This window comes from Corticium candelabrum, chromosome 14 (genome assembly GCF_963422355.1).
Source record: "Corticium candelabrum chromosome 14, ooCorCand1.1, whole genome shotgun sequence".
NCBI lineage: Eukaryota > Metazoa > Porifera > Homoscleromorpha > Homosclerophorida > Plakinidae > Corticium > Corticium candelabrum.
The window spans coordinates 6,522,265-6,547,250 of record NC_085098.1 but is presented as its reverse complement, the minus strand read 5'-3'; the positions used below and the strand labels follow the sequence as shown (position 1 = coordinate 6,547,250).

The 24,986-nt window shown below is 42.4% G+C and overlaps 6 protein-coding genes across 6 annotated transcripts in view; 4 read left to right on the top strand and 2 right to left on the bottom strand.

Moving 5' to 3' along the window:
* The first annotated feature begins 2,352 nt into the window (after window positions 1–2,352).
* LOC134190386 (uncharacterized) lies at window positions 2,353–12,722 on the top strand. The gene is made up of 39 exons (XM_062658839.1): window positions 2,353–2,458; window positions 2,520–2,586; window positions 2,660–2,958; window positions 3,120–3,494; window positions 3,549–3,632; window positions 3,693–3,835; window positions 3,893–4,048; window positions 4,118–4,255; window positions 4,315–4,474; window positions 4,534–4,638; window positions 4,697–4,908; window positions 4,964–5,027; window positions 5,096–5,186; window positions 5,245–5,390; window positions 5,453–5,576; window positions 5,638–5,721; window positions 5,781–5,935; window positions 6,003–6,284; window positions 6,351–6,471; window positions 6,527–6,570; window positions 7,484–7,708; window positions 7,788–7,851; window positions 7,911–8,245; window positions 8,509–8,668; window positions 8,746–8,963; window positions 9,025–9,108; window positions 9,162–9,310; window positions 9,395–9,438; window positions 9,513–9,618; window positions 9,696–9,833; window positions 9,896–10,175; window positions 10,226–10,530; window positions 10,654–10,808; window positions 10,873–11,009; window positions 11,073–11,202; window positions 11,312–11,698; window positions 11,799–11,931; window positions 11,990–12,354; window positions 12,427–12,722. The coding sequence occupies exons 1-39, from the start codon at window positions 2,402–2,404 to the stop codon at window positions 12,558–12,560; spliced, it is 6,456 nt and encodes a 2,151-aa protein (XP_062514823.1). The 5' UTR covers window positions 2,353–2,401; the 3' UTR covers window positions 12,561–12,722.
* A 1,058-nt stretch (window positions 12,723–13,780) lies between these two features.
* LOC134189627 (proton-coupled amino acid transporter 1-like) lies at window positions 13,781–16,342 on the bottom strand. Its single transcript, XM_062657963.1, has 8 exons — window positions 16,076–16,342; window positions 15,582–15,672; window positions 15,430–15,518; window positions 15,286–15,369; window positions 14,815–15,217; window positions 14,507–14,685; window positions 14,276–14,442; window positions 13,781–14,207 (listed from the first exon to the last, which is right to left on the bottom strand). The coding sequence occupies exons 1-8, from the start codon at window positions 16,306–16,308 to the stop codon at window positions 13,933–13,935; spliced, it is 1,521 nt and encodes a 506-aa protein (XP_062513947.1). The 5' UTR covers window positions 16,309–16,342; the 3' UTR covers window positions 13,781–13,932.
* Window positions 16,343–16,601: 259 nt separating this feature from the next.
* LOC134189504 (lipoyl synthase, mitochondrial-like) lies at window positions 16,602–19,990 on the top strand. The gene is made up of 10 exons (XM_062657795.1): window positions 16,602–16,663; window positions 16,721–16,870; window positions 16,929–17,022; window positions 18,390–18,470; window positions 18,525–18,681; window positions 18,849–19,035; window positions 19,254–19,399; window positions 19,464–19,534; window positions 19,600–19,711; window positions 19,820–19,990. Exons 1-10 carry the CDS (start codon window positions 16,620–16,622, stop codon window positions 19,888–19,890), a joined length of 1,113 nt encoding a protein of 370 aa, XP_062513779.1. The 5' UTR covers window positions 16,602–16,619; the 3' UTR covers window positions 19,891–19,990.
* LOC134189505 (coiled-coil domain-containing protein 169-like) lies at window positions 19,880–21,212 on the bottom strand. Its single transcript, XM_062657796.1, has 8 exons — window positions 21,137–21,212; window positions 21,001–21,083; window positions 20,801–20,911; window positions 20,659–20,702; window positions 20,495–20,593; window positions 20,377–20,430; window positions 20,206–20,312; window positions 19,880–20,140 (listed from the first exon to the last, which is right to left on the bottom strand). The coding sequence occupies exons 1-8, from the start codon at window positions 21,190–21,192 to the stop codon at window positions 19,984–19,986; spliced, it is 711 nt and encodes a 236-aa protein (XP_062513780.1). The 5' UTR covers window positions 21,193–21,212; the 3' UTR covers window positions 19,880–19,983.
* Window positions 21,213–21,252: 40 nt separating this feature from the next.
* On the top strand, window positions 21,253–23,621 carry LOC134189386 (DNA-directed RNA polymerase I subunit RPA49-like). Its single transcript, XM_062657626.1, has 11 exons — window positions 21,253–21,325; window positions 21,383–21,498; window positions 21,619–21,692; window positions 21,755–21,902; window positions 21,969–22,119; window positions 22,174–22,272; window positions 22,326–22,422; window positions 22,683–22,828; window positions 22,880–22,970; window positions 23,151–23,276; window positions 23,339–23,621. Exons 1-11 carry the CDS (start codon window positions 21,274–21,276, stop codon window positions 23,502–23,504), a joined length of 1,266 nt encoding a protein of 421 aa, XP_062513610.1. The 5' UTR covers window positions 21,253–21,273; the 3' UTR covers window positions 23,505–23,621.
* The window catches only part of LOC134189387 (uncharacterized), a 1,718-nt gene continuing 335 nt past the window's right edge, over window positions 23,604–24,986 (top strand). The window contains exons 1-4 of the mRNA XM_062657627.1: window positions 23,604–23,739; window positions 23,793–23,862; window positions 23,948–23,993; window positions 24,743–24,986. The exon at window positions 24,743–24,986 is cut by the window's right edge and continues 335 nt beyond it. Of these exons, the coding sequence (XP_062513611.1) occupies window positions 23,604–23,739; window positions 23,793–23,862; window positions 23,948–23,993; window positions 24,743–24,986 (496 nt within the window). The remainder of the gene's footprint in view (window positions 23,740–23,792; window positions 23,863–23,947; window positions 23,994–24,742) is intronic.

The window sequence follows — 24,986 nt, the reverse complement described above, 5'->3', positions numbered from 1 at the left end:
ACCATAAATATGAAGGTGAACAGCAAGTGGCAGTGTGTTGTCTCCTGGAGCATGTGACACAGTAGCCCAGAATGATAGTGAGGCCAATATATTGACATATATAATATATACAAACAATAATTGATATCATTACCATTAATTGTACTGTATTAATTAACACAATATATTTCTAAATAGACTGCTTGGTAAGTTCCTGTATGATGTGCCACCAGTAAATAGTTGTGATACAAACATGACATGAGCAGATGGGATACATGATGTATTGCAACCAATGCCTAAACAGTGTGGTGGTGTTTATAGCCTGAGAAAAAAGATGACTGCAAACACCTATCTGAAGGACGTTCTGCTAATTAATATTTCCGTTGCACCAATGATGCAGGTCATTTCTGAAGAAATCTCTCAAAATGATTGTAGTAGACTTTAATGTACAGTATTTCTTGGCAACCACCAGTCGATGTCATTCAAACAATAATACAGAAAGTTGATCCATGTGATAAATGTTGTGAACAAGAGAAAGGTCTTTCATCTCTAGGCCCATAGGAAGACGAACTATAGTTAGAAAAAACTCATTCAAAGGTAAGAGAAAGTTGTTTCTTTGATTGGCTGTCTGCAAATGTTGTATGTCTCTTTGACCAGTATTTAATTAAGTGAACTGGCAGCATACTTTAACAACTTAAAAAATTATTTAACTGCAGAATCCTGTGTAATAAAAAGGTATTTTCATCATTATCCTGAATTGCCTCAACTCTTCAATTCCCTTCCATCCTCATTCGCCGTTCAAGTAACATGATGCAGTTCTGCTTTTCCTTCAATTCCTGCTGCAGCTCCCAAAATGATGCATTGCACAGTCAGAACTCAAGATGAAACCATGCATTCCCTTCCTACCTCTCAGTAAGAATACCACCAGAATAGTCTAAAGACTTCCTCTTCACGTCGGTCATTCCCTAGACGACGCAAATTCTAGGAAGTATTCAGGAGGTGCAAACCAAACCATCTGGTAAGTGCGTATATCACAGGCGCGCAGAACACATTTATCATAATCGATATCGTACTACGTACGCAAGTTTGTACCCACAGTTCGCGTCTGTCAAGTCCCGATGTTACATTAACACTCAAAAAGACGTGGCAGAGTCACGACAGAGATCAGAAAATGGTTGTTCGTGTCTGCAAAAGATGCAAAACACACAAGAGTCGGGTCCTAATAAGGCCTTACCTGATTCGATACATTGCTATACGCGCTAGTAAAAGTTGAAAAGAAAACTGGTCGCTTTCGCTACAAACTCACGCGGTTAACAAACGCCAAAGTACAGTAGCACCCAAGTGTTCCGGAAGCCGCGATGACGTTGTTAGTGCCACGCCCGCAGAAAGAGTCTATTTAGACAATCTACCCCTAGCGCGCTAGGTTAGTAGGTTGATCATTGGTCTACTAAAAGCAGGCTTACTTTCCCTAATCACTTCGGCACCTACGGTAAAACAAGAACTACAATAGATTTTTGAATAAAAAAACTTGTACTGTGCCAAGTTACAGCAATACCTGACAAGAGCACTCTAAAAAACATTGATAAACTGACCGCTCATATTTCAAAGAAGCAATTCAGAACAAAGCCTTATGTATACCTGCATATATGTGTTATAAGATAACACGTTCAAGTTGTTAATTAATTAATACAATTACTGGTGGTCAGCAAAGGAAGTGCAGTGCTTAATATGGTGCTACTTCTCCAAACCAAAACAATTACAGTAATTGCATAAACACCTACAAACAACTACAGTATCTATTTCTTATCTAGAGCAATCCTATGCTCTTAGTATTCATAAAAAGCACTTTAATCATATCGTTATGACTTAGTCTGGTTATATATAGAGATTACACTGGCTATGATGTTAGGTAGTTCCTAGTAAAAGTTCACCAAGATGTAGGTAGAAACATCTGAGATGATGTACATTCACACCTACTGTTTCTTGACCACAATCTGTGGTCATTCCACAAACAAGTTTTCTCTAGCCACAATTTGATATCATTCCCCTAATACGTACTAATAAGGAAATTGCATAGATGGTGCACTTTGCCTCATCCTGTAGACCTTAACCCTAAATACAATCCATCTAGTCTCTCATCTGTTTTGTATGCACACCTGCAGTACATACCTTGTACCTTACTATCTTCACTCACTGTCGACCTGAGCTAGTGTCATATCTATCACCCTTGATGCTTGATGTATCATGATGCGCTTGTACAGTAGTAGTGGAACTATAATTATAAGTTACGTCACACACAACGATGATGACGTATCTCTGCAACAAACCGCCACTGAATAATTATCGCCCCCACACACAAGAACACCTACATATAACAACACATGCAACAGGTGCCTCAGTTCAGACTGCGACAAGCACCAGAATGCAGTGGCTCGTCTTATTCTCAGTCTACGCCGCGGCACTAGCCATACCTCAACAGGCAAGTCGATGACTGCTGGGATAGAGCGTTGTTTACATCTGACTTTAGATGCTGTCCTTAGCAGCTTCATCTTCATATGACGGAAGATGAAAGAGCTCACCTACTTGGAGCAACTCCATTCCAAGAAAGTACGTGTACTTGTACAGCCGTGTCGTTTCTCCTGCATGTGAGTTTGCCCGTCTGATATCCGGGTTATTGTAGCTCCCGAATATGATTTGACCACACCTTTCGAAGCTGATGAAAATGGTTCTCCACACAGCCGGAAGCGAAGAGATGTTGATGATTTCGTTTACTTCAAAGTTTCTGCTTTTGGAGAAGATTACCATCTGCAAGTGAAACACAACTCGGACCTGTTGACTCCTGGATTTTTTGTACAAGTCGCGGGACCGAACGGAGAATCGAAGTTGGACTTCGATATCGCTGAGCACTGCCATTTCACGGGAAAATTGAAATCTCATTCGCCTTCTCACGTTGCAGTTAGTGACTGTGACGGTGGACTGGTACGTGTATGACTCTACGTCTAGGTCCTAAGAAATGTCTGCAGTCTGCTTGCTTGCACACTTGTCTGCCTGCATAATGTCTTGCGTTTCTGATGCCGAAGAGCGGATGCAAAGATACTAATCATGCTGTGTTATTTGAAACATTTTGTACTGTATTTTAGGCTGGTCTAATTGCAACGAACAGTACACAACTGATGCTTCAGCGTCTTCCTGATCATCTTGTGAACTTTGTAGCAAATAATTCTGGTCACACTCATGTTGTTTATAAGAGAGCAGCTGAACAACGTAGTACGTCTCCAACAACATCAAGCAGAGAGAATATTACATATGCCTGTAGTGTTGAGGGATCAATTCCTCCGTCTTATGAAAACACCAGTTCTTCTTATTTCAACAGCACTAAAAGAGGAGAATCCATTGATCAACAGCGCACTCGATATGTCATTGAGGGGTTTGTAGTAACCGACAGTGGTCTGTATGAGAAACATGGCAGGGATGCTAAGAAACTGACACGCTACGTTGCCACTCTAATGAACCTAGTAAAATTTCTTTCTTAGCTTGGTTGGATTTGGTTTCTTATCAAATTTTTGCAGGCCTCAAGTATGTACAACCTGGATGTTTTAGGATTCAATGTTCGTCTTGTGTTGACTAGAATATATATGTTTACTGATAAGGAGGTGGGAACATGTGACTTTACCTAAAACACATGTGACGTTATTGTTTTCTTGAATTGGTAGACTGAGGAAAAGCAAAATTTGTTCATTACACATGATTCAAAGAACAATCTTGAAGGGTTTAGTCGCTGGCAGTCGGATCCTTCACGATATGTTGCCAATGACAGTGATCCACTTCATTATGATCATGCATTTCTCTTTATATCGTACGAATAACTTTTCAATTAAATTATTATTTGTCTGTGAATGTGTGTTTTATACAGGAAGGGAATGTGTTACGGTGTCGATAGAGACTGTTTTGAACTGGGACGAGCATGGATTGGTTCTGTCTGTAGCAGACAAGGGAAATATGCCGCTTCAGTGAATGCAGACAAGGGCATGCAACTGGGATTTGTGTTTGCTCATGAACTGGGACATAAGTCAGTTTATAAGATTACAGTGGATATGTATGACGCATTTCTCATGTCTTTGTATTGCTCTAACTTTAGTTTGGGAATGTATCATGATGGTAAGGACGGCCATTGTAGTGATAGAGATGGGTTCATTATGGCCCCATCGACTGCTGGTGCAAGCCAAATATACTTGTGGTCATCTTGTAGCAAGGCTTATCTTCTGGATAACATAAAGTAGCAACTAAGACATTTTTTCATCCTAGATTACATCTAATCATTGCATGGTTTTGTAGGAAAAATGGTCTGGTGTGTTTGAAGGATTGCCCAGGAGTTATTCAGGCAAACTTTGGACAGAGGAAAAACACCAAGCTTGCCGGCCAAATTTACAATCGAGACGTTCAATGCCAATTGGGATTCCCTGGAAGCAAAGGGTTTTGTAGAGGTGCTGAAAACGTAAGATGACTTGTCGGTAGAGCAGAAGTGAGAGTGTGACAATCATATTTGTTAATTAGGAAATTTGCACAAGATTGTGGTGCATGAATCCTGGTCGTCCTGGAAGTTGTATTAGTGCATTTGTTGGTGCTGCAGTTGGAACTCGTTGCACATCAGATGGAAAGGTAGTTAATTGCAATACATATCATTACATGTTTATTCATGTGTTGTTTTTTGGGTTAGGTTTGCTCTAGAGAACGGCAATGTGTGACCACAGACTCAATGCTTCCACCATTACTGCCTCTTCCAACTCTTTGCAATGGACCATTATGTGAAGCAGACCCTACTCGTCCAATTACTAATGGCAATTGGGGTCCTTGGCAGGATGACCAGCCTTGTTCACGTTCTTGTGGTGGAGGGTTTAAGGTTCAGAAGCGAATTTGCAACAATCCAAGGTTATATCTTCATTTGTAAGCAAATGTAAATTTTTTGATCTGTTTTTATATTTAGCCCTGACAATTGTGGTGAAGACTGTGAAGGCGAATCAACACAAACTGTAATCTGCAATATTGCAGTAAGAGCAGTGACTTGATTAGACTGTTAAATTACTTTAGTTCGTCATGCATGTTGATTGTTTCACAGCCGTGTCAGGGAGGTTCAGATTATCGAGCTGATCAGTGTGCTGCACTCAATGCCCGTGTGGAAGTAACTGATCTCTCTCCTGTATATCTTAGTAAGATAATTCTGTGACAGAAGGGATTGTCATATTGAGTGGTAAATGTTTGTTGTAGCTTCAGAAAGTCAGCGTGAACCTTGCAGGCTGCTCTGTTATTCTTCGAGCACACGAACAATGTATCGTGGCTCTGATGTGGCAGATGGCACTAAATGTCATAAATACACGAATACTAACGATCGTTGTTACAGAGGTGACTGTCAGGTTTGAATGAATGTCATACTTTTGAGCTTCTAGGATTAAACATCGTGATATTCTCGTTGCAGGCTGTTGGTTGTGATTATAAACTTAACTCGAGTGTCGTGTTTGATATTTGCGGTGTGTGTGGGGGCAATGGCAACACGTGTACTGTCAGAAGAGGGCAATACACTCAGCAGCAGACACGGAGTGGTAAGTCGACAGTGTGTGATAATGGCCAAGACAGCTGTTGATTGGCATCTCAACATTGCAGGATACTATCCCGTTCATGTCATCCCAGCTGGAGCAAGAAACATTCGAGTCGAGGAGATTCAGTTTTCTAAAGTTATTGCATTCGGTATGTTAGTCATATGTTTTATTTCACTTTTCTTCAGTAATTACCTGTTTACTTCACAGCTGCTTCTGTGAATGGCCAACGTGTTCTTGGTAACGTAATCTATTCGTATACTATTGCCACGTTTGCTGGTACAATATTTGAATACGATCGACCGTCTGGCAAACCTGAAGTTCTTGTTGCCGAAGGACCTACAACAGAAGATGTTCAGCTAGAGGCAAGCAATTGATGTTTGCTATACCAATACAGTAAAGAACAAAAACAATTATTCTGTAATTTTGTAGGTAGTTATATTTGGTGGCAGAGGTCCTCACTTTGGGCTTCGTTACACGTATGTTACTCCACCTATACAACAACAAAGAACATTCTTTTGGAAGCCCAAAGACTATGGAAAATGTAATCAAACTTGTGGAGGTGGATATCAAACTAGGAGGATTGTGTGTCGTGATTCCGTTACTTTGAAAAAGACAACTGACAGTGATTGCATGGATCTGCCAAAACCCACCACGATTCAGGAATGCAACACATTTGTTTGTTCTGTTTGGGTTCTATCAGACTGGTCTCCTGTAAGTGTTTGTGTGTTTGATGCTTTTGCAGCAGTGGTGCTAATCTGTGTTGTACTTGTGTGTTAGTGTTCTGTCACTTGTGGTAAAGGGACCCAGAAACGCACTATTAAATGTAACAGAACGGTCAAGAGTGTTAAATGCAAAAAACCGAAGCCAAAGAGACACAGAAAGTGTCGACCTGGAAATTGTAACTGAGCTTATCAGTCTGGTGATTGTGTTTTGTATTGGAATCGTTTCGACAGCTTATCTAGATTGGATCATGTTTTATAGAGTGGTTGTCAGTATGGTTCTGTGTAGGAAATAATAGATATGTGAGTTGTGTCATGATAGTTGTATATGACGCGTGCATTTCAGTTGACTCACTGTCATGCATCTGTTACTTCTAGCCTGGGGATTACAATACTGCTGTAGGTTGTTGGATATGCATATGATGGATTGTGTTCAATTACAGCAAATAGATACTGAAGATAAATAGAAATGATGACAAACTGTCTATAAGGTGTTTTGTAATTTTAGACAGACAGACAGAAACACAGACGGATGGACAGACACACAGACGGATGGACAGACACACAGACGGACGGACAGACAGACACACGGACAGACACACAGACAGACAGACAGACACGGACAGACAGACAGACACACGGACAGACACACACACACACAGACACAGGCAGGCAGACAGACAGACGGACACAGACAGATAGACGGACGGACAGACAGACACACACACAGGCAGGCAGACAGGCAGACAGACAGACACACCGACAGATAGACGGATGGACGGACAGACAGACGGACAGACAGACAGACACACGGACAGACAGACGGATGGACGGACAGACAGGCAGACAGACAGAGCAAGGGGACTGCTAACTGCTTGTATACATTTCTTCGAGGTTGCTGTGGTTGATTTCTGTGCGTCCTATTCATTAATTAAGCAGCCACTAATTATAGTCAATTTACACGCGGTAAATTACCCATCAATTAATTAACCCTTGTCTGAAAGAGCTGTAAAAATGTCGCCAGATATGGGGCTAAAGTGTGCAAACTGTCACATCCTTCTTCTCTACGACTTTATCATAATAAAATTTCTGGCTGTAAGTACGTGCTGTCATACAGTACAACAATCAGATAACTTGACAGAAGGCTGCTATACAAATTCAATTAGCTGAAGAGTCAGTGCAAGTGAGTAGAGTAACGGAAGGCAGTGGTGTGATCGAACACGATTGTATGAGGTGCTGCTGCTGCTGACCGTAGAACTTCTCAGAAAGACTGCGGTGAGTCGCATGCAACCCTACTACCGAGTACACAGCATTACGTCGATCACATGTGCAGCGTGGCCTAGTATCTTCACCATGAATTTCCTGTCGACTTCTTTCTTGCTATCCACCATAGTTTCTCTTGCTTCATCGATACGGGTCAGTTTGGCGAGTTTAGTCTCAAGTTGCTGCCTGAGCAGTATATGTCTGTGAGTTGTCAATGTCATTGTGTTTGCAGCTGCATCACGCCATGACTTCAAAAGATGTGCACGAGCTGTTTGGAGTTAGACAAGAGTCAGACAGTATGCGCGATTTCTGTCATATTCTAGTCGTGTAGCAACACCGTGTACCCTCATTGCAGTTCCTGAGTACGACGTTTTCACGCCGTTTCAGGTCGATCACAATGGGTATTATGTCACTCACGATCTTGATACCGTACACAAGAGAGCCAGACGCGATCAACACGACGTCGTGCGCAACATCTCCGCTCACTTTCAGTTCTCTGCGTTTGGAGAGCGTCATCGGTTGACCGTCAAGTCGAGCAATGACTTCATCTCTCCCGGTTTCTTCATGCAGATACACGGGGACGATAACGCTGTGTACACAGATTTTGACTTCCAGATGTGTCACTTCGTTGGCGAGCTAACAACCCATTCGTCAGCCTCACACGTAGCCATCAGCAACTGCAACGGACTGGTAAGCAACTTGCACACGGCAAAATGCTGTGCTGCATAACAGCTACTAGATAGTAGGAGACCGTTTGCATACAGCAGGCGTTTGTGTTGGCTTAATTGCAGTAGGATGCGGTGCCGTGCTGTGCGGTACCATACAACACACCTCGTTTGTTCTGATAGGTGACGGCTGCTTTCACAGCCACACGATCGCTCGACAGTGTAGCAAGCACTACGTTCGCATACACACGTTTCAGCTGTTGTTGGTCTTGACGTTAATAATTATAGATGGGTGTGATCGTGACCGAAGAAGGAAGTAAGTTTGTGCAGCCTCTGCCCGATCACCTAGTGACGTCTAACTTTAATACTGACAATCATACACATTTGATTTACAAGAGGGCAGTGAAAGATCAATCAGGCTCTGGAAGACCCGAATGCAGCGTTCACGGTAGGAATAAGTATTTTTGCATAGATAGCAATTATAATGTTAGATGATTGAAGTGGTGTAGTCTATGTTGCGTATAGGAAGCATATCAGCAACCAAGTACGACAATGCAAGCAGAATTGAAGTAGATCTTCAGACGGGTCGTCTGCAACTAGAAAACGTGATGGACTCTTTGGGCTCCAATCTGGGAGATAGATATATTGCCGAAATCCTGGTGGTGACAGACGCCGATGTGTATAAGAAACATAACTCTGATGTACAGAAAGTTAGACAGTACATCCTCACTCTGATGAATATCGTATGAGTCGAACACAATCTAGTTTGTTTTGACACTGGTTCTCACTGATCACTGATTACAGGCAAGCAGCTTGTATAATGTTCGCAATCTGGGATTTAATGTGCGCCTCGTTCTCACCAGAGTTCAACTGTTTACTTCATTTACTGTAAGTGACCGAACATGATATTTTTATATAGTATTTGTATATACTAGTTGTAGGGACAAACTCGTTTGGGACTAACAACAGGATTGGGTCAAGATTCAAAGAAATTGCTTGTGCTTTTCACTGAATGGCAGGCTAAGAACAAGCCTAATTCCTCGGAAAACAAGCATCCTCTTGACTATGATCATGCAATCTTCGTTATAGGGTGAATGTAAATTAACAGAGTGTGTACAGTGTACCAACACTCTATGTAGAAAGTATAGCATTCTAATATATCTTTTCTCAACAGACGTGGGATGTGCTATGGTGAAGACGCTGATTGCTGGGAACTGGGTAAAGCTAAAGTTGATTGCATGATTTGCTGAGAACTGAATGGACACCTAGAGAATATCGTTCATTTCTTGAAGGTCGTTCTTGGATCGGAGCAATGTGTTCTAACAAGTACTCAACATCAATTGTTTCAGACAGAGGCCTTCACGTTGGCTTTGTTTTTGGCCATGAAGTTGGGCACAAGTACACTATAGCACTTATTTAATTGAGCTGTATTTGTTGTTATGGCAACAGTTTAATGCTGTGTCTAATTATTCTAGTGTTGGAATGCTGCACGATGGCGCATACGGAAAATGCCGTAGTCAAGATGGCTTCCTAATGAAATACACGACAGCTAATGCTCAAAATATACATCTATTCTCAATTTGCAGCAAAGTATACCTTTTGGCTTATCTCAAGTATGTAACATTTTGTTCCAACAATAAATAAAATTAGTGTTTTCAAATCTAAACGACTGCAGATCAGATAAACCACGATGTCTCAAGGATACACCCAGGGCTTGGGAAGACGGTTTTGGCAGAACTTATTATGAACATCCAGGATACCTTTATGGTCGGAGTCAACAGTGCAAGTTTTCGTTTGGCGAAAATGCAACGTACTGTAACAAAGAACGGAGTGCACACGCCGATATTTGCCACAGGCTTTGGTGTGATGACAAACGACATCAGTCTTGTGTAACTACATACACAGGTGCTGCAGATGGCACATCGTGTGATGCTCCGTCCTGGCTAGGAAGAAAAGTATGTCAAATTGCCGAACTACCAGCATTTATATCACGTGACTCTGTTAGGTGTGTTACAAACGACGGTGTGTGCCCGTATCACAACTACACAAACCAGACTTACCTTTCTTTAGAGGCCTCTTGCTTCCAGCCCATCCCATTACCATTCATCCTGACATTCTCAATCACGAGAAGAAAGAGTTGTCTCCCACTCCACCGCTGACAACCGAAGGTCCAACAGTAAAGCAGTGTATTCGGAACCCGAACAGTCCCGTCAATCACGGGAAATGGAGTGCGTGGTCGGCTTTCACTCGCTGTGGTAGAACATGCGGTGGAGGATTTCGATACAGACAAAGAGCATGCTCCAACCCTAGGCAAGCATTCACTAAGTTAATTACTATAATTAATTAATTAAATAAATTATCTTTAAATAATTATTAAATTAGTGATATTATTAAATAATTAACGTTTTGTCATTTGCTACACTGTATATTTAGACCCTCTAACTGTGGACGAGATTGTACTGGAATATCTACAGACATTCAGTTCTGCAACTTCATGCCTTGTCCTGGACTCATCGATTATCGTCGGCAGCAGTGTAGAGCTCATAACAACCTGAGGAGAGGAATTAGCCTCGTACCAGACTACAACGGTTTGCCATTGATCATGTGACCAATATGGGTACTGTAGTCTAACTAATTAATGTTACATTTTAGTTAAGAAGGAGTTAGAGTGTCGTCTTTTATGTGTATCAGTATCATACGTCAAGTTTACTCTTCGCTCTCCCGAAGCAGCCGAAGGAACTCTCTGTAATAATAGAACGAATGACCGATGCTTTTGGGGAAAGTGTCTTGTAAGTGAACAGCCATGCCTGGCAGCATAGCACCGCGTCTATTGAATGGCTTGTTTTCTACAGCCAGTTGGTTGTGACAATAAACAGGGATCACACAAAACGTTTGATCGCTGTGGTGTGTGTGGAGGAGACGGCAGTTCTAGAAACTGCAATACGTACAAGAGCACTTACATTGTGCGGCAGGAGTGGTCAGGTCAGTCAGTCTGCATTGCTTACGCATGCGTGTGTATGTAGCCAACAGCACACTCAAACACTATGAAGACACTCTAAACAGGTAGTCTAGCTCATTGGTTTCTTTTCAGGATATTACAGAGTCACGGAAATTCCTGCCCATGCTAGTAACATTAAAATTATTGAGATACGCCCGTCGTCAGCTATCACCTTGGCTCTCGCACACGTCGACGGAAAAAACTTACTGAACGGTGACTTCAAAATTGGCGCCGCGTCGCAGACAGCGAATGTAGCAGGAAGCGTATTTCTCTACCAACGCTTGCCTGGGAGGACAGAAAGTATGACTGCTGACGGACCAATCAATCGGCCTTTGGTTGTCAAAATGCTGTACAACCACAGCTCTCGAGATTACTTCGGAATTCAGTACAGCTACGACACGCCGCGGTCAGTTCGAGTGAAAGAGAATCCATATGTGTGGCATGCTAGACGGTCGGACTGCAGTACAAGCTGCGGTAAAGGTCAGTTAGACTTATATAGACATGCAAGTGATGCAACCATACCAGGGCGACCCTAAACACGGCATCTCTAAATTTAGTTGAACTATTTTTTACATTGTAGGCATTACCACGACTGATTTACGATGCGTTGTTCGAACTTCTGGCGCTGAGGTGGACGTTGCCATGTGCTTCGGTCAGATCGCTCCACGCAGTCAGAGAGCTGAATGCGATGGACGCAATTGTGCTATAACGCGGTCGGTGACGATTTCTTGTAATTAACAGTTTTTTTCTAGCGTGGCTTGTTGTTTATAGTTACTATTGGGTGGGAAAGAAGTGGTCTGCTTGCAGCAGTAGCTGTGGAAAAGGTGTCGCCACGAGGAAAGTTGTGTGCCGCAACGGTGGCACCGGCAAGAACGTTGCCGCCGCCTACTGCGTCGGTGCGATTCCCGCCACTCAACCGTGCACACTCGGCGCATGCCCGGACGTTGTACAGACACCACCTCCTGTCACATCGACGGTTGCTCCTGCTCCCACTGCTAGAGTCGACTGGATAGTTGGCAACTGGTCTGCGTGCTCGACGACCTGCGACAAAGGCAACCAGATTCGCTCGGTTACTTGCAGCTCTAATTGCATCGGTCCGAAGCCCGAGACTGAGCGTACATGCAAGTTAAGACCGTGTAAGAGCGTGGATACACGTGGCACTAATTCATTCGCCAACTGATGCTAACAGGACGTTTGCCGTGTTTCAGGTTGTCGTGATAGAGACGCAAATGTGTGTAAACTGCTGTTGACGGCCGAGTGTCTGAATGGTTGCAATGACAAAGTCATAAGAAAGTTTTGTTGTCAGACGTGCACCAATCGAGCAACCAATACGGTGAGGTAACAACGAATTGATGCGAAACATCGATAAAACATTGGCTTGAGCTTTACGATGTCGTTGCACTTTGAACTGAACGAACAATACCGCTACTCACGTTAACGAGCAATCGAGGGATTGCAGGAACCATTAATATTAAATTGAAAATTGAATTGTCGTTAATTAAAAGGCGTGCACAGAAAGAAATCGTACACATCGTTGCGAAACAAGGTTCGGGTATCCGAGGGCAGGTACCGTCCGGTAGGTACTGTACACCGTATCGCGGTACTGTCTTCCCTGCTCTTCAGTTGTTAACACTCCGGAGAACTGCGCAGCTTTAGTGCGCAGCCGAAATAACGAGGTCCGGTGATGGAGGGAGTTCGCGGAAAGTGCTTCGCAAACTGTTAGGAACACGATCGACGACAGCGTCCATTGCCTTTAATTAACTTCACTAAACGCCAATTCTCTCGAATGTTGCCGGACGGAATTACATCGCACGAATAGAAGGTCAGTCTGTACCCGGTTTCCACCGTTCTTGGAGCGACGAAAACAACAGAAAGACCATTTCCGGGAACGTGATACGTTAGTAAGGTGATCTGATAACATGCAAAAACCCTTCATTTGAAAGACGAAATTCTTGAAACGGCCCCGTCAGTTTTTATGTTTTTAAACGTTCTTAACGTACATCTGTCGGGTTTGCTCTGAAATAGCGCCAAGATACTCAACTTGGCTAGTATAGATTTCCCATTAGCGAGCAAAGGCGGAGCCAGCAGCTAGCGCATGTCTCCGGAATGCTCCTCTAACAGTATGTCCGTTATCATCAACTAGTGCGTTCAACGACCTCAGTAAAGCACTGATTGTGTTGCGCTCGTCAAGAGTTTGGTCTTGTGAGTGAAACGGCGATTAAATCAAGCCGGCAGTCAAACCAGTTAGAGTAGGCCATGGCAGTATCCCTTCTCGTTCACAACGGCAAGACGTCCCTTCGTGACACACTTGCCAGTTGCCAACACATCATAGAAAATGACCGTCAACGATTGCGCTTTAAAGCCACAAATATTCAGCAGACGGTACGCGTTTACATGCAGTAACAGAACCTTTCTCGGTAAGTCAGATTCACACATTATTGTCGCTTGCCGGTAAGGACGGCTGCGCAGTATGTACTGTACTGTACATGCATGCATCCCAAGTCTAAGACCTCTGCAAGATTTCACCAACTATTTCTACAAGCAGAAGTACAAAACAAAGCATTATTCAATGAAGTGGCATAGCGCCATAAGATTGTATACAACTTGGTAAAATAACCATAGCATAGATTTTACAAATTAAACACATCTGTGTAGATGCAAAATGGTCGTCTGACCAAATGTTACAGATGTTCCATTAACTTGAAATACTCTAATCAACAGCGGTTTTTAGCACTTGTTGGATCGCCATCCCTGAAAAACTTCACAATTGCAGAAACTGAGGCATACGTTCCAAAGCCAAATCCAATGAAACCGAAGATAAGCACAGCGATACAAAGAATCTTTGTACAACGAATCTTGAATGCTTTTTGGTTATGAAAGGTGAGGATGTAAACAATAGGTGGAATGATGAGAGCTAGGGAACTACTACTGGCTGCTCCAATGAGTGATATAAACAATTCAATCCGAGGTATGGCAACAGCCAATGCCGCTAGTGAAACAGAATACATTGACTTACATTGCTGGTATTACTATTATTATCATCATCAGCCAACTTACCTGTACCGACAACTGCTACAGTGCGAAGAATGTATGGAAAACGTTGATAGCGTGAAATTCTTGTCTGCTTAATCACACCCTCCAATATAGTGATTGGGACATAAAACTGTAATGCATAGCTGGTGAAGATTGCAAAGCACAGATACAGTTTCACAACAGCATAAATCCTACAGACACACATTGCAGTTGATCAACTGCGTAATGTCCACATATGATAATCATGAGTCTCACCAGTTGCTATTTCCTGCTTCAGGCAAATTCAGTGGAATGCTGCCCCTGATATTCTCACCAAAACAGAGATAGCCAGATACACTGAAGACAACGTACACAATGGTGATCAGGGTCATTGATGAGAGCATGATCCTGTAAAAGTCTTTTGGATGCTTCATCTTATTCTCCAATGGAAGCACCTAATTCAGCCAAAAGATCGAATCTGTCTGTCTGTCTCTCTAGCTATTATAATTCATTGTTAATATCATTCAGCAGTAAACTACTCACATTCACATGCTACGATGTATATGTAGGGCTATTCCACTTACAATTCCAATAGCCTCAAAAGAATAAACGACCGTTCCAAAAAACAAAGGCCACTGAAGCACTGGAGCTATCAGAGGAAGCTCGTTGACTGGACCTCCAAAACCCTCTTCTTTAGGAAGATTGAGATGTGAGTAGCTGTAGTACATTATAGCCCCAAGACCGAATATCATTGACATGTTGGCAATCCCAGAGAGTGGTGACAAGTGATCCAAATTTCGGACAAAAGATAAAAGTACAAGTGGAACGACGATTGCAGCAATGAACCAACGGGCTGTGTTAGGGCAGTCTGGATTAATACCAACACCACATGCCCCAAGAACCTGTGCAATGTTCTCAGCTAAAAAAACAACGTAGACACAACAAAATCCAAACTGAGTGATCAGCAGAAAAGAGTTGACTATTAGCCTAGGATGAAAGCACAAATAATCGATTTGTTAACACAGTATGTGCATGCATATGCTGTGCTCAAATACTTGAAAATAAATGCCCAGTTTCGACCGAAAGGCAACGCTGATGTATATGCTACATCTCCATAGTCCAGCGCTTTCACTCGATTTCTAGAAAGACACACTACAGTGTACCACATAAGAATAAGCCTCCATAATGAAACCACCAACCTTCTGGTCAATGTGTGAGCACACTGCACAAGAAGATATATGCACCAAATACAAATGAGGGACATTGCAGTAAGAACAAGAGGACCCAACTACACACATACACACAACACTCGATTGTCTGTCAAGACACGAGATAGACTAACGTCACGCACAATTAATCCAGACTGCTTGATCGATTGCGGAAGTCCAAGTATTCCAGTGCCGATATTGCATTTTATGAAATGCACAAATGTTTCAGAATTACTACAAACACAAATGACTTATTGCAACCAATCCATTAAATGATGCAGCTATCACAATCAACAACACTGAACACATTACACTCAAAACCAAGAATATAAGACGATAATAATTAGTGGGTCTAAAAATATTCTAAAACTCATTTTTCAAAATGTCCCCAAACTCCTACACACTTCAAGTGCTCGGATACTGTAAACTATATCATCAGACTAAAGTGTATCAGCCAAAGACTGGATGTTGCATTAAATCTGCAGCCAGGCCAGACCATTACTCACAGGTTGCTGTTGCCATGCACCCACAAAAGCCCAAAGGCAGAGAATAGACTGCATGCTGTGGTATCCAACGAAAATAAACAACTTAAATTAATTCACCCAGAGAAACTGAAACGACCGTCAACTAATGTAACCTAATGGGATGCTGTGATCTCAGTTCTACGGATTTCTCTTGTAGAGTGCGTGTCTCCTCGACCGTCAAACTGTGAGAGAGTTCACTCATGCTTGTGTAGGAGTTCTGAATCGAATGATGGTACATCGGATCGTCCTCCTCCGTGTCCGATTGAGAACTAGCCAACCGTCCTCGTTTCTCTGTTGGAGGCAAGAGCGGCTCTGCATCGTTCGCTGCAGGACCATCGTCTGACATGTCGCCTGAAACTTAAAACCTGCGAGACCACGACACTCAAATTGATATTAATGCTAGTTCTAAGCATTAGCCTCGAAGTTCCAGACCGTCTCCCAAAGAAATGAGATGCGCGAGATTCTTTGGGAGACAGTCTGGAACTTCGAGGCTAGGTAAGCATGTGTCTACTAAATTTCAATAATTGTTGTAACGCTAGAAAACTTTGGGTGCAGCCTTAAAGTTAACATCGACCTGTAACAGGCAATGCACGAACTCGACCCCTGCGAAAGGTTTGTCACGTGACAAGTCTAATCCGGGATACAGTTTCTGTAACAATGCGGTGGCAGTTTTCTTTACGATGGGGCACGACTGCCGTAAGGTTGGCAATGTTTTTAAGGCAACGGGAGCGTTTTCTTATCTTTTGGGTAATGTGCAGAACTAGAACGCAACGTTTAGCCACGCTGTCCGACGAAACGAAGACGCGGATACTAACCGGTCCAGGATTGGATGACTTCGTGTCGGGCAGAGTCAACCTGGTTGATGCTCCGGCCACTCCAAATTATCTGAAGCGGAAAAAGGGACAGAGGTTGGAAGCGTGGGTGTGGCTTAATAGTGACGTCACTCTAACATGCTTTGTTGTGAAGACTTGGGTTACCGTCATGGTTGAAGACCGAAATACCGGTAGGAAAGAACTATGGTGCGTTGAAGAAGATTCTTCGAGATTTGAACCTAAATACGGTATGTATATTGAGTAGGATTGATATCAATGTTTACATAGTTGGTTGGTTGATTTTATGGACATTTTCATAACAGTACAGTGCCATCTATCTAGACAAGTTGGTACTGGAGGAGTCGAGATAAGCAATTTGTCTGTATAACCAGCACATATCTGTACACTATGACACACATAGCGTATAGCTGTTTCAATTATTATTGCAAAACTGAGAAATTGCATCTATGATCATCTCTATTTTTGCAAAAAGTCACTGATTTTGTCTGTAGTGTGGCTTTGATTTTATGATCTGATTTTTTGCCACTGATTTTGTGGCCACATGATGACGATGTGGTGAGGGTATAGCCCGGTCACAGTACGACACTGGCACAGCATCCTGCGAGTGTCTTGGACATTGACAAGGACACTTGTCAGTGAAGATGCTGGCGCTGTACCGTTCACACAGTATTGCATCTGACGAGCGTCCATCGCACAAAGAACACACTGTGACAGTGGTCTGGCGTTGCAAAGTAACTACGTGTGTACAATGTACTCGCGACAGACATGGACGACGACATTTTGCTTTTGTTGCTGTGGCGCTATAGTCTCAAGCGTTTTCTTTCATCGTCAGGTCCTTGTAGTTCTTGTCCAAATGCAGGGAAAACCACGCACATTCAATGAAAACTTCCACTGATGCCATGCGAACGAACAGAATATCCCGGATACATGTAGTTTCTCTGACTGACTTTCGATTGGTTGAAAATGAGCATGTGATGTCTGGGTCACTTCCGGCTAGGACGCTCGATTAGAACTTTTCTCTATTTCAGCGTCGTGGACGCTAGGTGAGCGTCGTGGACGCTGACATGTTTACAGTGTGATGCTGACGCTTGCTCATTGTCAGCATCAAGGATGCTTGCAGGACGCTTGTGCTAGCGTCGTACTGTGAACCAGGCTTAAGCCCTCCAGATGACTGGTACATCTGGGTAAGTGTTGTCTAGATAAGTGGCAGTTTGTAGCATCCCAGTTTGTACATAAGGCAGTTTTATGACACGCAGTTAGTAGCGTTGTTGTATGCTTTTGTTACTTACCATACATTGCTGGCGTCAGACCTTGCCATTTACATGCACGTGGCTGTTTGTTTGTACAGTACTTACATGTATGCATGCATACACATGTGTGTCAGGCGGCATCACATGCCATGACATAGGCACATTGTGTATATTTACTGAATGTGTGGTAAGTATGGTTGTACTTGTTTTTGTTGGTGACTGTGCACACGTGCACATGATTCAAGAATATACACGGGTATACATATCTTGATTGTTAACATAACAATGGATGGTGAACGAGTGATCTTGATATATACAAATTTAAATAATGATAACACGTTTAGGTTTGCGAGGAAGCTCGGTGTCCTAATATCGGAGAATGTTGGGGAGGGGGAGAGGAAGGTGTCGCAACTGCAACAATCATGGTAAGAATTACTCTGTTGTCATCATGATGTCAACAGATCTAGATTGTTGTTCAGTTGTTAGGCGATCAGTGCACTAGAGGATGCCGCTTCTGTTCCGTGAAGACAACACGTGCTCCACCTCCACCTGATCCCGAAGAACCGTCTAACACAGCAAAGGCTATCACTCAGTGGGGATTAGACTACGTCGTTCTCACATCAGTCGATCGAGATGGTAATGTCCTCACTCTAATTGAGTCGTGATCGTGTTGCAAACATTGCATGTGAGCGAATTACAGCAGAGATATGTGTGTACTGTGCAGTCGTGAGTAAAGCTAAATAGACGTTACATATTTGTGTTGTAAGGTTTACATAATACTATGAGTTTGTGTTTGCTGATAGATTTGCCTGATGGTGGTTCGGCTCATTTCGCTCGCACTGTCCAAGAGTTGAAGTCTCGGAGTCCCACCATGTTAGTGGAATGTCTTACACCAGACTTTAAAGGCGACCTTGATAGTGTAGCCACGATTGTATACGCCGGACTGGACGTCTATGCTCACAATATTGAAACCGTGAGAGAGTTACACTGGTAAGACGTCCGTTGAAGTTTACACGTAATTTCTTGAATAACGAGAACAGAATAAACATGAACGTGGTAGTGGTCTTGAATACCCAAAGTAACTGATGTGGTCACTAGTTGGTTAATTAAAATGGTAGCAACAGATGTGATTATATACTATCAGTATACAAGAGTTGATTTTTGTGTGATTTTTTAGTTTATATTGCTTTGCTGTTGTGTGTTGTAAGGTTAGTGAGAGATCCAAGAGCCAAGTACGAACAAAGCTTAGAAGTACTTCGACATGCCAAACGAGTTCAACCTGAACTTATCACTAAGACATCAATCATGTTAGGAGTCGGTGAGACCGACGAGCAAGTCGTACAAACGTTAGAAGGTACCGTGTACCAATCAAGAATTTTTTTGTAACTGAATCGTGATTTTGTCTTTGTTGTAATGAGATGTGAGAGCTGCTGGAGTTGATTGTGTGACACTGGGGCAGTACATGCAGCCAACAAAACGACACCTTAAAGTCTGCCATTGGACCAGTTGTCGTATATAATACACGTAGTTTACTGATATACTGATGGTGTGCAGGTTGTCGAATACGTCACTCCAGAAAAGTTTAAATTTTGGGAGAAAGTCGGCGGTCAGCTGGGTTTCAAGTACACAGCAAGTGGTCCGTTGGTCCGTTCTTCATACAAAGCCGGTATGTGTTGATAACTAATGTGTTGGCCAATGGGATGATGTCTATTGCATGTCCTGAGTTCTAATGTATAGTAGACTGTATTCGCAACACTGTGTGCTTTGCTTGCAGGAGAGTTTTATATCAAGAATCTACTGAAAAAGACCGACACCGCTCTACAGATCAAATCGATTTCTGGATAACAATGTACATTTTTACACCCATCTTGCTAGATTTCTATGCTTGTAAATTGTTTGTGTTGTACACCACTCTAGACAAATACAGTAGAAGTTAGATTATTTAATCTCATGGGTGCCTGTACTGTCTCCTGTCTCTTGCACCGAGTGTTGAGATTGTGAATCTTTGTCCTTGGTGTCATTCTGACTGCCGTTACCATCAGTTTGTACTGTTGCTTGCTCTGCTGTGTTTGTTAATTGAGGGCTGTTAGTGATGCTGAAAATATGCGGAAGTGTTTACATGTTTAAATGGTACAATGTGATGCACGATATGCCAAGTACCTTGCTGTTTCTGCCAGGTGCTTGCTGAGCTTTTGTTCTTGATCTTTCTGTCGTTTGTTGAATGACTGTCTTTTTTGGCCTTGGCCTTCACTGAGCAATAACTGAGCCTAAACAATGAAGCTACTACTGCTGGCTAAACTTGTATACATGTTGGATGGCATGAGTACAAACGTGTGCAAGTTCAGACATGTGAAGTCGACGATCTTCATCTGCTTTGTAAAATGCCTACAAGCAAGACGAACTCGGGTGAACAACATGTGGTAACAGTTTTGTGATTGTATATTGGGACCCTTGATTCTCGGTCCAAACGCCATTCGTAGTCTTTCAGTTGGTGTTCGAGCTCCTTCTTCTCTGCATTGAGTCGTCGTAGCAACTGTTTAAGGTTTGCCTGGAAAGACAGACTATTGTGTCAATTGGCTTTGACTACACACTGTTGTTTGATTGACTGTTTACATCTGACATGTCTTGATAAGAATCATTTACCGAAATCGTTGAAGCTGCAACAAATAAAACACAAACATTCCCGAAAATTTTGAGAATTAAATTGAGCATAGAAACAGACTACTTGTACTACCTGTTTCAGTCAACTACTTACCGGTTTTACTTTGTTTTGCATTCTTTATATCTTCTTCCAGTTGTCTTGCTTTCGCTTCCAGTTGCTGGTTCTTTTCTAATTGAGTTTGGTATCTCACTTGCCATTCATTTCCTGAAGGACACACACAACTGGGTGACACATCTGTCCTTTATATCAGTAGAACTCAGGTGGGATGTCCCTTTATTTAGCAAACATGTTACCATCAGTTTCTATTTTACTGAAGCCTTCTTCCAATTCACTGATGGTACTAGAGAGTTCTTTAGTTGATTCTTCTAGTGCTTGCCTGCAAACAAGGTAAATATTGTAATATTCTCGATTGCCGTCTTATTTCATTACTTCAATCTTTTCTCTTCTAGTATCTCCGCCTTCAGTTTTTCAATCGTCGTTGCCATGAGGCTGCAGATGTACACAGTGCGCACGAAAGCCGGAAAAGGTAAAAAGCGAGGTCTAATCCGGGACACGAGATTCGCTAAATGGCCGTTGAATTGCGTTACGAAGGGTCGGACGACCCGCCAGCGTTTCTAGGCACGTTTGTCAGCTCTGGTTCGGCAATTCCCTTTGATATTCTTTTGTCTAAAATAGTGAAATTCACCAACGGACAATTGAACTGCGAAAATGTCGAGGAGGTGCCAGATGTGACGTTGTTGAAGGCAGAGGATGACTCGAATGCGACATCAGCGAATCCTAGACGCATGCTGGTAAGGGTGTTTTGAGTTCACGTGTCTCTTGGGTCCATTTTGTGTCACTTGTAATTCAACTAAAACAATCAAATTGGTTGCAATGTGGAAAATAGTTTCATACTCGAAAATTATGTCTAGTTGGCTGAAACATCTCAGATGGTGTATTTGGGAAAGAACTTTGGCCCAGACAGACATCCAGACAATTTCTGCAAGTAGTCATTATGGCAGTAATTAATTTCAATGTTTACTACATTTAAGGTTTTGTGACTGCTAGATATCTGGTTGGTCTAATGGATCGTGTGACAGGAGAGATGACTTTGCATGATGCTCTGACCATCACAATGCATCCTAGACCACACATGGTCTCCTCGGAATCGGAGGGGGAGAGCAATGCTGTTGGTGACATGAGCTATCGTGAACAGGTAAATCGAGTACTCGCGCTATTAAGTTGTTTATAACACGAAATTGTGTGATGTTGTATTGTTTAGTATTCAAAGCTGATAGAAAGTTTTGGTAGTGGGAGAAAGAAGAAGCTAGTTGAAGCACGGCAGAAGAGTCAACTTGATGACTCATCTCTTGATGCATCTATCGTCATCGCCAAGGATTACGCTCATACAGAATTAGACAACGAAGACAGTTGTGAGGTTGTCTGTAGCTTTAGTGGTTGATTTGATGGCATATGTTCGTGTTCAGCATCTTTGAACGAGCAGTGGATGTCCAACCAAGCACGCATGATACCTCCTTTTGATGCTAATGCAGAAACTCCAATGGATGTGTTTAAGCTGGAAGATTGTATGTTGTGACAGTGAGGATTGTGTGCTGCAATGGCAGTTGTGTGTTTGTAGTGATTACCCCGGAAGAGTATAATGCTATCAAAGGCTTGGCTCAGTCATTTGTTGAAGCAAAACAAAGCGATGTAGACCAGTGGAGAACTGAAAAGAAGTAAGACAGACAGACAGACAGACGGACAGAGAGACACACAGACAAGACAGACAGACTGACAGACACAGACATGCACACACATAGACACATGCTCTCTCTCTCTCTCTCTCTCTCTCTCACACACACACACACACACACACACACACACACACACGGTTGGCAAATTCATTGCAGCAACTTAGCTACACAGAAGTAGACAAGTTGACAACTTTACAGTACGAAAGCATACTTTCTTAGTCAACTAAGATGCTATGTTGCAGATACCCAGAGTATGTTCTTAGACATGTGGAGCAACTGTGGGCGGTCGTGGCATCCAAAGTAGTCAAACGTCGGGCGAGATGTCTTACCTACTTGTCATTCCTGATGGCTATCTATAACACTCCTCATCGAGAATTCACTCAACACGGTAATCAAACAAACCGTTGAAATATTTGATGCCTGGTGACATTTCGTTTAGGATTGCAGCAGTTCAATTTGCCATCTGTGGTTGAAAATAGAATCAAGAGTTTGTTTACGGAATCACCGGCCAGGGTCGACAGAAAGTCACGGTGAGACTTTGTCACTTTTGTGTTTTATCCAAAGCAAATAAAATTCTGGAACCAGACAGGGCAATACAATTAGCTCTATCCGACAACTATTCATAATGTTTGTCGCTCTGCGACTACTATTGTCCACTTTTTCTGTCTCTTGGTTTAGATTTTGTGTCTTAGCTGTCTCTATTGCTGTAGCTGCGTTATTCCTTCACGTTTGAGGGACAAGCTGCTGTGCTATATTCTTGTGTTGTCACTCTACATTGACAACTTCTCATTTGATTGTGCGATACTGGCACGAGACTTAGGAATTCAGCCGCAGAAGTGAGTGTGGAGTGTGGACGTATTTTGTGAAATCAGCTCTTGAGCACGGGTTGCGTTTGCAGAATGGGTGAGTACTGGAGAACTATTGGCTGCCACATGAAAACTCAGAAACAGAAGGCAAGCTCGAGTAGTGGCGACTCTGATCAAATGCGGATTCTCAATGTCGAACTGAAGGTCCCATTCAAGTTGCCTTCACCTCGGAAACGCTCTGCACAGAGAACACGTTAATTAATGAGTTCATGTTTGCACAGCATATCTAATCATTAATTAATTAATTAATTAATTACCGTACATACGGGTATTTTGTTATACGGGATAGGGTAAACAATGTCAAGCAAGATTCCAGATTGGGTTGCCTTGTGGCTTGTAGCGACGTCTCTGATTTGCGCTTATGATGCTACATTTGTGTTGCTACGACCAAGGACACTGGAGGGTGGCGATCTCTCTTTTATTTTTCCAGGACGTAATGTACATACGTCTAGCTCTTACCTTTTGATATTAAAAGTGTTTTTATAGACGTCTACTATACTACGATCGACATCAAGTATGGGGATATGGAAGACCAATTTGTGATTGCACAATCTATGTATGGTTGAGATTTTTAGTAATTCATCTCTTGTCTGTATTTATGTTTAGTCTTTGTTTATTTTGTTCTGGTTGTTCTCTTTCAGACTCAATTTGTTTGAGATTATACTCAACGTCATCACATTGGTCATGGTAAGGATCATGATGTAGTTACTCGTAATTGACTTTTAAACTCGACGAAAGGGTATAGTAAGTAGGACTTGTATTAATCAAAGAGTAGTGTAGGACGACGATGCTGCATTGATCATGATTAGCACAAGAATACAAAATATTTATGAAAACAAAGCAGGGATGTCTGAATGTTTCATGACTTCATTGACAGACATACAGGTCGATAGAAGTGGATCGAAACAGAGATAGGTCACTTAGCAAGGCCATAGGCTGGGGATTCAGGGGTTTGGACAAACCGCCGTGCAACTGTGTATTTTCGCTTTTGATTTAAAGCACGCGGTGTGCTACACAGTATACTACTATGTCAAATGTTTATATGCAATCCCTACATTTCTCATTTCTATAAAATGTTTTTTTAATAATTCTAAATGTGTACATATAATTCAAAGCCAAAAAGACCACGTGATGTTTTTGTGACGTCATTGCACCATTTTGATGAGTTACACACCTCCCACTTCTGAATCCAGGCTACGGCTATGCTTAGGGTATTTCTTATTGATGGAAATATTTCATACTTAACTTTTCTTAACATCATGCATTTACTGGGTGACTGGGTTTGTTAGTCTTTTACTTGGAAAAGAGCGGGTTTGCTCTCAAAATCTTGTACTCAACTGCTGGCCTTGCTTTTGTTGGGTATCACAGACAATTGTTTATACAGAAACAGCTGGAATTTTGTAATCTCATCCAAGACATTCTGTTATTTCTCACAGCATTGCAGATCAGATTGGCGAGCTCCTGTCGTTGCTTTCCTCGTGCAAGCGTTTACGTTTTGGAAGACTGTCTTGTACATGATTCAGTATACTCCACTTTGCAACGGTAGTCATCTAGTCGAGCATCTCGACTGGTTGAAGTACACCGCACTGTTTTTGGGGACAAATGGCTGGTGGATTGTCATTCCGCTGTTGAGCTTGTGGACTCTATGGAAGACACTATTATCTGCTATGGCGCCATCTG